General features: G+C 42.4%; 1 protein-coding gene across 2 annotated transcripts in view; it reads right to left on the reverse strand.

Annotated features, from left to right (window-relative positions):
• Positions 1-1,216: 1,216 nt before the first annotated feature.
• Positions 1,217-14,678, reverse strand: part of efnb1 (ephrin-B1) — a 66,985-nt gene continuing 53,523 nt past the window's right edge. For both annotated transcript variants that reach the window (XM_061275581.1, XM_061275574.1), the window contains exons 4-5: positions 8,951-9,067; positions 1,217-4,723 (exon numbers count right to left, since the gene is read on the reverse strand). In XM_061275581.1, the coding sequence (XP_061131565.1) occupies positions 4,329-4,723; positions 8,951-9,067 (512 nt within the window). In that variant the 3' untranslated portion in view covers positions 1,217-4,328. The remainder of the gene's footprint in view (positions 4,724-8,950; positions 9,068-14,678) is intronic.

The following is a 14,678-nucleotide window of genomic DNA, read 5'->3' on the forward strand; positions in this document are numbered from 1 at the left end:
TCTATAAGGACGCGTGAACCTACATGTTACATGACAAAGACAAAAAATTGCTTTGGGAATTGCACATGCTCACATATCAAGTGAGAACTCACAGGGGTGTAAAAAAGTGCTATTGAATATGTACACGTTTTGACATATGGAAATGCTGAAAACCGAGGAGAGACATTTATTCATCATTAAAATATTTCAACGATGCAATACTGTTTAAAGAGTCAAATCCTTATTCAGTTTAAATATACCGGACAAGTCAATGTGGAATAATAAATTCATTAAAAAATGATCTAATACATTTCACTCCCAAAAATGATGTAAAAATAGACTCCAGTGAGTTCTTTTGCAGTAAAAATTCTTACTTTGTGACGATGAGTGCAAATGCACACACGCACGCACACACACACGCACGCACACACACATACACACACGCAACATAGAGTAGCTCAGTGGGGAGAAGGTTTTAATAAACACACAGTAATGTGGATCTATTGGGGCATCTCAGGACTGAGCCAGGAAAGCAGATGAATGTAGCTGGCCTGGGGCACCATGAAAGCAACAGAGTATGTATGCGGTGTTATGTGGTATATGTTTGTGTGTTTGTTGGGGTGCACTGGAGCCACAGGCATGTCATATCTCTTCTCGGTGGACTTTTTTGCTCTGCGGCCATCACTTTCTTCATCTACGCCCACTCACGTCCACTAAAGTAGTATACCCACCAAGACTGATGTGTTTGTCAGAGAAAATGCCCATTGCTTTAATGATGTTTCACGCCATCTCTGCTTTCACCAAGGACGGGGAATTTGCTCTTCAGTCAGATAAACACAGCCTGTAATTTCAGACAAACTCAATGGAAAGGCAAAGTGCAGCCAATCAGATGTAATCATGTATGAAGAAATGTAATTTCGGAGGACAACACGGCAGAGTGGCTTGATACGGATATTAGTTACTCTACTAAAAAGCGTGACCACACCCGCCGAATATGAATTTCTGAAGCCGGTGTGTGATTTCAATCTGACTAATGTATCAGAACAAACCCATCTGTGTCTTGCTGACCCCCGAGGTGAGCCGGGGGGAAGGGGAGGTGGTGTTGGTGTGAGCGGGAAGCACAGCGAGAGTGGGCGGCCTAGTTCCTGCCTCCGCTATGAAGTGGTCAGCGAGATGAGAAAAGAATCTTGTGTTGTTAAAGCTTGCTGGGAAAAAACAAAGACAGAACAAAGAAAGGCCAAGTTCCATGGGAAAAATTTATTCATCAATATGCAGTATTTTCCAAACTGGCGGAACGTTGTCGTTCCGTTGTAGCTGGTGCCGATAGGTTACGCTGAGAAGCGGCAAAAAAAAGAAAAAAATGGATGCAAAATAAAAACTGAAATCAAATAATAAAATGTGACAGTAATGATTCAAACATAGGGAAACAATTTTAACAGCTTTTGCTTATACATGCACACTGAAAAATAATACTGTGGCTTTGAACAATGGCAGACATCGGCCTACGGTGAGGCTCATGGCGAGCAACATCCACGTGCTAAATTAGAAGGATGACAAGGTCTGAGGGAGGTGGCGGCAAAAAGAAAAAAAAAGGAAAACAAAGGACAGCCTGGGAGATAATGAGCGGTGGGAAGCGGATGATTTATTGGAGAGCGGTCACACTGTCATACATGGCCCCTTTTCTTTTTCCTCTCCTCCCCCGCCTCTTCGCACCTGCGTGTGTGTGTCTGACACGAGTTTCATCTTTCATTGTTTTGCTATACTGTATACCGTAGGCAGAAGTGTAGGTAACTCATAAACACCGGAATTGATCAAAGTATTCGTTTATCATGGTTAAGTGCTGCTTGCAACATGGGCAGGATTTTGTCATTGGTGGTTGGAATGAACTCTCCTTTTCAAAGCCGCTCAGTGTCCCACACAACAAGAAGCATGTTGAATGGCCACGTCAAAACTCTGAACCCTCAGCTATTTCTTTTTTTGCAACACTTGCGGTAACAAAGACAACACTGGACACTGCAAAAGAAGACAGCATTGTTGCAATAACATGGCTGACTTGGGAAGAAATAAAAACAGACGTATTGCAAAGTGAGACAAGAAGGAGTCATATAAAACACATTTTAGAAAGACAGCTATTTACAAATATCCTCCATTACAAAATTCTAATTTTATTTTCGTTCTTTTTTTTTTACTTATAAGCAGTGTTCAGGTGAAATTACATCTTCAATTGGGCTCTATGCATATATTTACATTTCTCTTTTAATGTTTCTCCCCCAATTTGAATAAGATTAAGTGGTCACGAGTATGGATGAAAATGAAATATGGTTTGCGGTGATGTGGTAATGACTCCCTTGGCTGGTGAAGGTGGGGGCACGCTGATCCGAAAGCAAAATATTTGATGTCAATGTTTTTTGCAGAGGAACGCTGAGGGCTGCATGCTGAGTTAAAACACAGGACCACAAAAGCCCAGGCAGCTGTTTAGGTTGTTAACTCTGAGGTTAACGACACGCAAGAGTCTTTCCCGGGCTTCTCGAACGGGGCTGCCTTTTAACTCAGCGGCTAACATCCATGGATGTGGCTGAAGATGATAGGTGCCTCTGACGGTGAGTAAACACCAAGCGGCAGTCTGACCCGGAGATCAACCTGGACCCGTCAGTCTTAATGTGTCCGTGTGCGCACGTGTGTGTCAGCTTGCATGCTGAGGAATAGCCGTCCTCTCCCCTTACACATCATTACGTGCTCCTAACTTTGGCGGCCAGGCTGAGCACCTATTTCCTGTCCCCAAACAGGTCTGCTCAACCACAAAAGCGTCCACACACACACAAACTGCAAATACAAGCAATTAAGTCCAACGTGACATGTGTGCTACAGCTGCAGTGCGCACAAATACAAGCTCCCGGTGCTGCTGCTGCTAAGTCAGCTGCACTATCCTCACGGGCTTGACACCTTAACCGTGGAATTTTATGCTCCCCCCCCCCCCCCCCCCCTAATTCCCACCAGAACCAGTGTGAGCCTGGAGAAAGAAAACTATTTCAGCTTGCCGTCTTCCTCCATAATTAAAGCCAACTCCCGACATTTTCTCCTCCCCGGCTGGTGAACGTGGGCATTGAGATGGCACATATTAGTGTGAACTCTACTGACTCATCAACAGATGGCAGCCAATTGGCATCAGACGATAGTGTATCCATCTGTGGTTAGGCATTCAACTTACATAGGATAACCTAACTATGTAGGCCAACCACCCCTTAGACCAAACTGCTTACTTGCACCATTGCACCACAAACTGGAGCAAACACACGTCTGTTGCCTTTTTTTTTTTTTTTAAACAAAAATCCTCCACGCTCACCAGAAATAATGACATGTTCAAATAGATCCAAGTGGAATGCTGGAGGAATTTGGCTTCTTGTTTTCTAAGCTTCCAATACAGAAACTCGACTGTTCTAACTCCCCAAGCAAGTAGGTCGTTTCAGGTCCCAGGTCTGGGCATGCCCAAACATACACATGCGCACGCACGCACACACGCACACGCACACACACACAGGACGCACCCTAAAATACACATAAGTAGGTCATAAATACCAGAGTAATAGCAAAGATCATGGGAAAAAAGACACACTCCCTTGATAGCAACGGCGCAGGTTTCTACTGTGATGGATGACATGAGGGGTGTGATGAGTAATAATAATGATAAGCTATTCAACTCTATACATTGTGCACTTGTAGGAAAAGTCTAACAAAATACAACTGCTTTGTGAACTGAATCAGGGAAGTCCTCCATCAAAAATAGTAAGGCAAATATCCGAGCTGCGAAGGGACAGGAACACAATATGTCACACACTGTGTCTGATACCTGAGCTATCTGGAAAGTTCTCCGGCCCGGCCCGGCATGGAACCCCCTCTGACACGCAGGTGCACGCACGGACACACACGCGCGTGCAACACAAACTGCCTGTTCCTGGCTAGCGTGCAAGGTTTGTGTGTTGTAGCGTCAGGGAGCCAGTTAGGGTTACATCCGGTTCATTAAAGGGGGACAGCAAACCAGAAAGTTCCATCTTTTGATTCGCTCCAGCCACCCGCACCTCCGCCACCCCTCAACGGAGACACACTAGGCGGGAGGTGAAGGGAGGAGGAAGTAAGGGGGGGATTTCCAAACAAGCCAAAGAATAACAACCCACAGAATAAATCTCTCTCATCAGTCTAGATATTCGTCCGTGCGCATCTCTCCAGATTTGTGCAGCAGGTGGTAGAAATAACACAGGCTTGAAGTAACTATCAAGTCCCCACAACAAATAGCAGTGTTCTTTCAAGAACAGAAATCCGAATCTCCTCTGGGCTGCTTCCGCTGCTGAGCGTCAGACTTTGTAGTAGATGTTGGCGGGGCTCTGAGGGGGCATCTCCTGAACGATGTAGACCGGGTGCCCATAGTCGCCGCTCACCTTCTCATAGTGAGGGCAGTAGTTGTTCTCTGTCCGCAGCGGAATGATGATGTCACTGGGCTCCGTGCCAGCAGTGCCCCCGGGCATCTTGGGATTGGACAACGTGCTGAGTGATAATGCGGAGGGGCGGGGCTGCGAGTGTGTGTTTCTCCTGGCCCGTTTGCGCATCTTGATGAGCAGAATGACCAGGAGGAGGATAAGCAAAAGGAAGATGATACATCCCGCCCCGATGACCGAGAACATGGCCACTTTGGAGCCCAGGATGCCGTCCGAGTTTGCAGAGGAATTGGACTGGTCCTGGTTTATTGTGTCTGAGGAGAGAAGGAGACAGGGTTTAAAACATTCGCAAAACAAGCAGCTGCCGGTAGTTACATCTGCCATTTACTAGCTGGAAAAAGAAATCACTTTGAGAATTGGTTGGGACTTCATGGCATATCTGCAGGGCCTGCTGTAACCGAGTTTAACAGCGCAGCAAGGAAGAAAGGTGCTTATGAAAAAAAGATCAACATCAAATTAAAGAAAAAGGAAAATTTGAGTGTATTAACAATGTCATATCAAGTTATAAGGGCATTAAGTACTTCGAATAGTGTATATGTGTGTCTAAATAGCTTTTGAATCAAAGAAAATGCATTTCCTGGCGAAAAACTAATTATTAATCATAAGGTTTTTTTACATGCCTGCAGGGCCTGATAATCTGATGAACAGTGAAATATTGAGATACTGGTACACTTTTAAGCAACCATGCTAACTAGCCAACTAAAAACAATGCCTCCCACAGAATTTGGAGATCGTTTGAGCGGACAGCAACATTTTGACGAATTGACATGGGGATATAATAACATCTGATTTGCATCCTTTCTTTATTTTAAAAGAGGGGTTTGTGGTGGTGGTGGTGTTTGGGAATAACAAATAAGAGGGGAACCAGCAGTTTTTGTTATTTGACATGAGAAAGAATGATTGGCTCCTCCAGTGAGTGAAATCTGAGAACCAAATCACTTTTCCATGCTGCTGGCAAATACCCCCCTCCCCCCCTCCAGCCCATTATCAGCAGCACCACCTCCTTACTGTCCACAAGCCTCCGTTCCAGCAACATGTTGAGGATCCTCTCGCTCCTGAGATAAGCGTGCAGATTGCCATCCTACATAATGACTATGTCTGCACACTTGACTGACCACTGCGCACTTAACCATTGGCAGAGAAGCCGAACGCTGCGCCTTCAAGCTAATGACAAGAAAATGACACGACTGAAAGCTACCGAGCCCTCGCCTTATCTGTGCAATCAGAGGCGCCAGGAATTTCATACGTTTTGCACAGGGTAATGTTGGAACGAGGCTGTCAGAAATTTCATTCCAGAAATATCAGCTCCTCAAGCCGCGGTGACACTTCCTTCATTCCACCTTTCACCTATTCACTTGACATAATCACTGATCTAACAGAGGCAGACAGGTAAAAAGCCTGAGTATAGGGAAAAGGGATATTAGGAAATCATTTCATAGATCCGCTAATGTCAAATAAGCAATTATTGAATGGAGGGGTGCCTTATCACATTGGGCCAGACGGTGAAGTAAAATATATATATATACTATATATACGTATATATATATACCGTTTTTTTTCATGTATAATGCGCCCCCATGTATAATACGCACCCTAAAAATGGCATGTCGATCCTGGAAAAAAGCCTGTACCCATGTATAATACGCACCCAAATTTTGACTCCTACTTAAGTCCGTAAACGTAAAATTCAGAAAAAAGATCATCTTTGGGAACAACCGGTTGTTATTCTGCCGGTCAGTATCACTGCGCATGCGCTAGCAAACTCGATAGCGAAGAAATGTTTCGGATTTGTGTAGGGTACATTGTGACAGCAAACGAGCAGGTGATCGAGCAAGCGTCTGATACGAGAGCATTGTGTTCGTATGGAGCGTGTTTGAAGTGAACAGCAGAGAAGAAAGCGCATCTGTAATGGCGGCCTCCGTATCATATCCGGATAAAAAAACAAAAAAAAAGTTTTGTTTTTTTTTTGTACCCATGTATAATGCCCACCCCAGATTTTCGGACAATAAATTAGTTACATTTTGCGCATTATACATGGAAAAACGGTATATATATTTACACATAGATATATATACACACACACACGCACACGCACACACACATATATATGTATTAGGCGTGGGCCCGAGAATGAAAAAAATTCTCTGGAGGTGAGAGTCGCGGAAGAAGAACAAAAATAAAATAAATAAGGTTTTTCCCCTAACTTTTCAGAGAATAATTTTTTACACAACCTAGAATTTTAAACATTGCGGAAATCCGTGAAATAGCCCATGTATAAATATGTACAGTATGCATACAGTGTTTGTACAGTATTCACGCACACATTGTGAAGTAAGTCAAAGGGGGAAATGTGATCTTGAAAGAAAGGACAACATCTGATGAAAGATGCTGGTGACAAAGGCAAACAAGAAGGGCTCGGGGCATCCGAGGAGGCTCAAATGATTTCTTCAACCATCCTAATTGCAGGTGTCATTAATTCAGTAATAAAGTATGCACTCACCCGACATGGATAAACCTGCACAAGTTAATGAGCTCCAATACAATGTAAAAGGTAATGAGGTGTTTGTCTCTCTCACTCTCTCGCTCTCTCATCCAGATTAAAAAAGATAGTCAAACAATTGGGCATAACTCTTGGACCCTGAGTCACAAAAAAAAATTATGTGCAGAAATGGGTGCAAACAGAGGAAGGAGCTGATCTACCAACCGGGCACAACCAGGACTTCATCTGCCAAATGCACTAAATTGCCATTCAGTTCATTTTGCACATTATTGTTGGAGTATATGCAAATGTAATAATTTAATCCATATGTCAAACCTAAGACGAATTGTGCTGGCTAATTTTGTGTCTGCAAATAGCATCTCTACCAGCGTACCATAGGGACATGGAGACGTGGCAGGCAGAACTTTTCCACTTACGTAAACATTTTTGAGACGCCAACAAAAATTGTGGGGAAATAGTGTTTTTTCAGCAAAAATACTAATCCCATGTGGCCACAAATATATTTCTCAAACTCAGTGCTTCTCAAATAGTGGGGCGCGCCCCCCTTGGGGGGCGCGGTGCTATTCCTGGGGGGGCGCGTGTGACCCTGGGGAACAGGCTTTTTTTTTGGCAGTACTAGAATAAAGTGTAATTGCGCGTTTACTACAGCAGGGGGCAGTGGCGCTCTCATTGTTCTGTCACGTTTGCGACAGTGCAACATTTTACGACTTACAAGACAAGTTAGGATAGTCACGGTGGGGAGGGGGGGCGCGAATAGTTTTCTTCTTGCTGGGGGGGGCGTAACAGAAAATAATTGAGAAGCACTGCTCAAACTGAAGAGACAGTAACTGTGGCATGTGATCATACTGTCATGTTTATAACGAAATGTCATTTTCATTTTAAGCGACAGAAGTACAAACTTGAATAAATAATTAAATATATATTGGGGCTTAACACTTAGCGTGTCAGAAATAATAACAAAATACAGATTGGTATGTAAATCCAAACAGTTTGTCAATAAAAATAACTGACAACAATAATAAATTACTCCACTTAAAAACAATATCAAAAATGCTGTTAGATTACACATACTAATATATATCATGTTAAACAATCAAAGCGCACATTCTGATGCAACAATACTGACAAGATATGACTTGTGTCATGCCACTAATTTAACTACACTTACACACACAGATACTGATCCAACCAAAACACATAGCGAAGTAAACTTTTTTCAATTAGGGCACACCTGCTACATGCACCCGCGGCTTCACATACATAATGAATGGGCTGGTTGACTGCGCACTAAACTGGTTTCGTCTGATCTTGCAGAGCGCCGCAACTGTTCAAGGGCCACAAAAAGGCACGCCGGCCGCCTAGTGAGTACCACTGATCCAGGTGTTGTCTCCCTGTTCATCGGGGCGAGCAAAATCAAAGAAAAATGCGGTTGCAGGCTTCCCCAAAATTAGCAGTTATTTTTTAAAACTTTTTTGAAACCAATTTTCTACGCTGAAAACCATCAGCTCTATTTAAAGAGCAAAATCCTCTTTTAAATACCATGGTCTACACTATTTTTACACCCTTTGCCAACAATGTGTGCCATTTATTAGTGAGTGAAGTTTAGCACCAGCTCTTTATTGATTTGGAGGTCGACACAACTGCAACAGACATTCAATAATCTGTGATGCGAGCACTTACAACTAAGCTTTGTTATTTACGTATATGAGGGGAGGATTGCTTCTAAAAATATTGTATTTGATCTCATTAGATGCCGTGCATGTTTCTAATGTGGCCAATTAACATACAGTCTTGGATATTGCACACACTTTATGTACAATATTGAGTTAAATTTCGACACTTGTTTACCCCCTGTGCCACATCAACGGCATGAAAAAAAGTAGATAAAAATAAATAGGAGAATATGATGATTTAGAGATAGCCTGTAGGCTCTGATTATTTTTAACATTTACTTTCTGATGAGAGCATAAATAGTGTTTACCAGGATTTCCTGGCATCTCAGGTCCCAATCGATCCGGGTCTAGAGGATTTGGGCTAGAGTCCGGTATGGCGTTATCTTGCGGACCCTCTGGCGCTGCAGGGTTGACTGCATTTGGGACTGTGGGAAATGAGAAAAAAAAGTCAGTCGTTGGCAATGGACATATGCGGCATCACAATGGCATGTTAGTCTGCTCGAGAACGCAATCATTTGTGATAAAGCTTTCATGTACAGTACAGATAAGGTTATCTTTGCACGTGTCGGGGGCTTCTTCGAAGTCACCATGAAAGAACAAAAAGAGGAAGGACCAGTTAGCGAGCGTCTGTGAAACACAGCAGAATCCCTGTCCTGTCGTAAAAAAATGAGCTCACATCTACATCAGCAGACATTTCTGACACGGAGACATACACACACACAGGAGTAAACACACACAAGCCAGACTCTACTTACAATACACTTAGACATGGCAGAATGAGGGTGAAGTCGTTATATATTAACTTTTTATTGCTTTACATTATTCATCACGTTAAAAGGCCATAATATGTCTTATTTATTGCACTGGCTTTAACTCTGCCTGAAAAGAGGCACACTTTTCAGGAGGAGGGCAGGAAGAGGAGTGGGAGTCGAGGAAGAGGAGGGGTCGCTCCAAGGGGAACGTGAGGGAACCAGATAGTTTATCAGTCTGTCTGTAGTGATTTCAACACGCGTACTTTGAAGTCTTTGTGCGGTGAGCACCGGTGGGGCGGCCGTGCGGCTTTTACGAGGGCACGGGCAGGAGACGCTTATAAACTATTAGCGAGGCCGGTCGCATAGGCAATATCCGATGCACCTCGTTTGTATGGCCTTTTATCTGCATGAGCCTCGGGCCCGCTCACGGGGATACGTGTGAGGACGAGTGTTTGTGAGCAGGCAGCTTTTGCATGCGTGCAGAAATGCCACGTGTATTTTCTGTATCCAACACGGCATGAAATAGCACGAGGCAAGCAAGAAAGAATGAAAAGTAGTAACATTCTTGCAGACGCAAACATTTTGTTTCATCTTGAGCATCCAAACACAATGACACTATTAACACATTTGTCTTCCTAATGCTCAGGCCACCACTTCACCACGATCGCGACACTATAGCGAGCGATGCCGTGAGCCTTGGTGGAGTGTCAATAATTGATGAGAAGACAGCAGTACGAGGTGGAAACATTCGCACATTACGGTTGATGTGAGGGGACACAGTGATCCGATTCACTTGCCCCGATAGTGTTTGTTACCCAATGAGCATGTGCAGCCTGCTTCGCTGCGTGTTCTGACCCATTTTTCGATACGTACCGCTGACATTTCCCTTAGCTATAAAGACAGCGACGAAGTCAGAAGTGCCAAGCCGCCAGAAGGAGGGAGACGGTGAGGAGGGGAGCGTGGGGTTGAGGGAGACAATGATAAAGCTGCAGAGGCTAGGAAGGAGGGAGGAAGGGAGTTGCATACGAGGAGGTGAGTCAACATATTTCCAACGAGTTGGGCGGCTCGATGGCAGCAGACAAAAGAGTACTGAACAACAATGGAGGTGCAGAATTTGGACAGATCCTTATCTAAACGGCCCAACAGACAGAATACAAAACATTTAAGGAAAAACGACTTGAGAGGATGAATCATTTCACCATGGATGATTCACCGTCACATGGCCCGCGATAAAACAATGCACATATTGCACACTGTGATGGGTCACCAAATTGCAACCCGTGGAGCAAAGTGCAAAAGGAGGGGGAGTGGACATATGGGAGATTTGGCTACAGGAAGTGTTGGCACCGGGCTGGAGAGACAGAGGGAATGTGGATTAAACACAATGACATCTGGGGTTGGAGCCAAGCATGGACCACCATTTTGGAATTGGACTTATATTCAATTATATAACAAAATACAGACGACACAAAGTTCATAAATGATCCACAAACCCGTGCAGGTGTTGCCCCGCCCCAAGTCCATCTGTTTCTTCCTCCCTGTTAAAAAGTTTTTTTGGCTTTCTTTAAAAATAGAAATGTGGTTCAAACCATGGCCCAACTCAAACATGCTCTGAGATTGCTGTGATTTGGTGGAGCCCGATCTTATGAGAATTAAGCAGGATTTTGTACCCAACATAATGCTTTGTAGTTAGGTTAAAATGCCCTCTTCGTGGGTTCCACATTTTTATCAAGGGTTGTTAAGAAAATAACATGACTACTCTGACCCATAACCACCAAAGCCATGTAAGTCTTTTTTCTCCCAATTTACCACTAAAGTCTGAAAAATGAAACAACACCCCTCGTTAACTCTGGCATGTAAAGAATTGTGCAATGGCTCACACATATTAATAACACAGCTCAATTATGGTTTGGACATAAAACAACGATGGATTGACAACACTATTTCTTTAAAGCACTGAATGACAAATGACATGCGCCAAATGGTGTAATTGCTTTAATGTGCATAACTATCTGTAATTCTGAATGTTCAATGTCACACCATCATCCAAGGAAGTGGGTTAGACTTTACAGCCTGACATCTCCAGAGAAGACAACCGAGACTGAAACTACATTATCTCTGTGTTTAATGAGCACGTCAGACCACACAGCAGGAAACGGCTGCAGGGCAACTAAGTTTCTTGAAGCAAAGGGGAGGAGCTGCCAGGCTAACTAGCGTTTTGCATGAAACAATTAAAAATCACAGAACTGATCAAGTGATTTAATAGGGAATGTCTCTTTTTTTTTCTTTTTCATCTTCGCATATGGAAGTTGTTTAAAGTGAATCAAAACACCCAGCCAGATCCCATTCTTTGCACTTTTCATTTGTGTGTGATTTCTTTTTTTTTATATTAAATGAATGAAATGAACTGAAGTTGGGTTTTCCAAATATCATTAGAAATGTGTCAAATTACAAATGTTCATCATCATTTTTGTTTAGGTACAACAAAACCAAATGCAGTTTTACAATCAGTCTTGGTTACAGGAGTTACAAATGTATGGTAGAGTATTTTTCCACTTTTCACATATTGGTAAACTGAAAGCTACAATAAAACTCAAGTAAAAGGGCTGAAATTACTCACAGGCCATTGGCAAATCGTTTCTGGGTTGGCTAGGCACTCTATCTACTGAATATATATATATATATATATATATATATAAAAAAAAAAAGAAATTCAGACTGCATCTTTCTAAACCAGGTTTTCAGGGCACAGTGATTGTGAGTGACAGACCGCTTCAAACCATTTTGCAAGCGCATGCTCTCCTGAAGATGAGGAACAGCCGGGAGCAACAAGCACACAAATGAAGTGAGAAGAAGTTTCCAAGAACTTTCCTTGCCTCAGATGTTTGCTTTTGACTTCCATTAAGTGCCCAAATTTGTTTTCCCCTTACTAAAGACTAAAATCGAAGCTTGCCTGCACTCATGCAGCTGTGTTGTCTTTTGGTGGTGAGATCTCAGCCTGCAGGATGCCTTAAGTGACCTACATGGAAGAATAATGCAACGCCTGCTTGTTTGTGAAATGATTGTGGGCATTTTTTTCACAGTATCGGCTGAATTTGCTCTAACGCCGACCTTGCTAACATCAGCAGCTCGTTAGATTCTATTTTTCAATCGAATGCCAGGATATGCTGCGCTCATTCTGCTATCTGGCATTCAAATATCAACTTGCAAACACACATATAGACATCTGCAGTGGTGTGTGTGTGTGTATGAGTGTGTGTGTGTGTTTTACATGCAAGCCCGCCCACTTTCTTTCCGGAAAATCATTGCCGGAAGATCATGCCCTTAGATAGACATTAGTACAAGCGTGGGTGCGTGCAAGGATGCTACAAAGAAGGTATTTTACTAGGGGTGTAAATCGCGGGTTTTGTCACGATACGATATCATATCGATACAAAGAACTACGATACGATATTTGCAGATATCTTAAAGCCTGCTGCGATTCATTCACGATATATCGCGATATAGTGCTCTACGATCGATATTTTTTTTTTTTAAATAAAAAATATAGAACAATATCCTGATTTATAACAATTCATACGCAAAATCAACAAGGTACTGCAAACTCTTTATTTAGGAAATTACAAGAGTATTGTAGTATACAAAGTGCTTATTTTAACACTGAACTTTGATGTCGTGTTTTTTCTTTATATGTGCGGTGAGATTTGTGCTCCCTGAATATCTGATCACCGCATGGAAGGATTTACAAACTGCACGTGTCTTGTCCGTTGAGCCATCTTTTCTTTGGAATCCAAAGTGCTTCCAAATGAATGACTTGAAGCCTAAAGGGGATCCTCATCTTTTTGGACACTAGCCATAGCACCAGCCCAGGAGCCGCGTACTAGTTGTCGACTCCCCTTTCACGTGCCTGCTCTGCTCACAACACAACAACGCCGTGTGCACTGCTCCCGGAAAAAGGAAGCGAGCAACAATGAACTGGATTTCAAAATTAAGTCGCATCTAATGTCCGAGGTCAAACACGGCGATATAAATCGCTGTTTACGTTTAGCATCGATGCCAATAAATCGTAGAGCATTATATCGATTAATCGATGTGTGTCGATGAATCGTTACACCCCTAATATTTACCCATCTGTGTGAGGCACCCTCTCAAATACATGATATGGGAATCTGCTGAGAGAGTAATCTATGGTGCAAAGCAAATGTTGTGTCCAAACATATCTAAACAAACCCCAATTATTTAAGTCCAGTATAGTCACTTGGCTCCCATTAACCGCTTATGCACGAACACAACTTAGTTTTGAGAACACATGACAGAAATCCAATTCAGTGAAAGGCCATAAAGAAATCATATCTATGTGTATGCACATGTACTGCATGTGTGTGTATATATATATCTATATCTATCTATATCTATACATATACGTATATATGTATATATATATGTGCATGAGTATGCTCACACACACACACACACACACACACACACACACACACACACACACACACACACACACACACACACACACACACACTCATACATTCATATGCATACATGCATACATTCTTACAAGTGCACACATACAGTACATACAGTACACGCACACAAACACACCTACACACACACATACACACATACAAAACACACACACATAAGTATGTTATGTCGGCTCATAAACTACAAATCAGTGCAAAATGACATTGACTATGCATGCACCATGACTCTGTGTAATTGGAGTTCTTCATTATGTTGATAAACAGAAGTATATAAATGATATTTTTGATGACTTGCACACATTAATAAATCCTTATTTGTAACAAAAAGTGCAGGTACATTTGTTAAATGACGTGGGATTAAATATGAATAGAACAAAGATTGTACTGTGATTTAATAATGGTTGACAAATTAGTTTTTGATGTTTCATTACCAACAGCATAATTGTGGAGCGATGCATTGCCAAAACTTTTTATATCCTGTAAAGATTTATGTGGAGAATGTTGTTCTAGATGATATTAAATAGTGATTTTACATTGAATTGCTACAACAGAATGGAATGTGTTTTAATACATACAATGTAAAATGTTTGTACAGAAATTGTAGCCATAACAATTAACTATCTTGTGACATGCTGGAAGTAATGTATATTTTTTATCCATTCAATCTTTGCACCACTTATCTACACTAGGGTCCTGCGGGTATGCTAAAGCCTATCCCAGCTGACTTTTGGTGAGAGTCAGGGTACAACCTGAACTGGTCTCGGGCCAATTGTTAATAACAACCAACA

This window comes from Syngnathus typhle, linkage group LG1, assembly GCF_033458585.1.
Source record: "Syngnathus typhle isolate RoL2023-S1 ecotype Sweden linkage group LG1, RoL_Styp_1.0, whole genome shotgun sequence".
NCBI lineage: Eukaryota > Metazoa > Chordata > Actinopteri > Syngnathiformes > Syngnathidae > Syngnathus > Syngnathus typhle.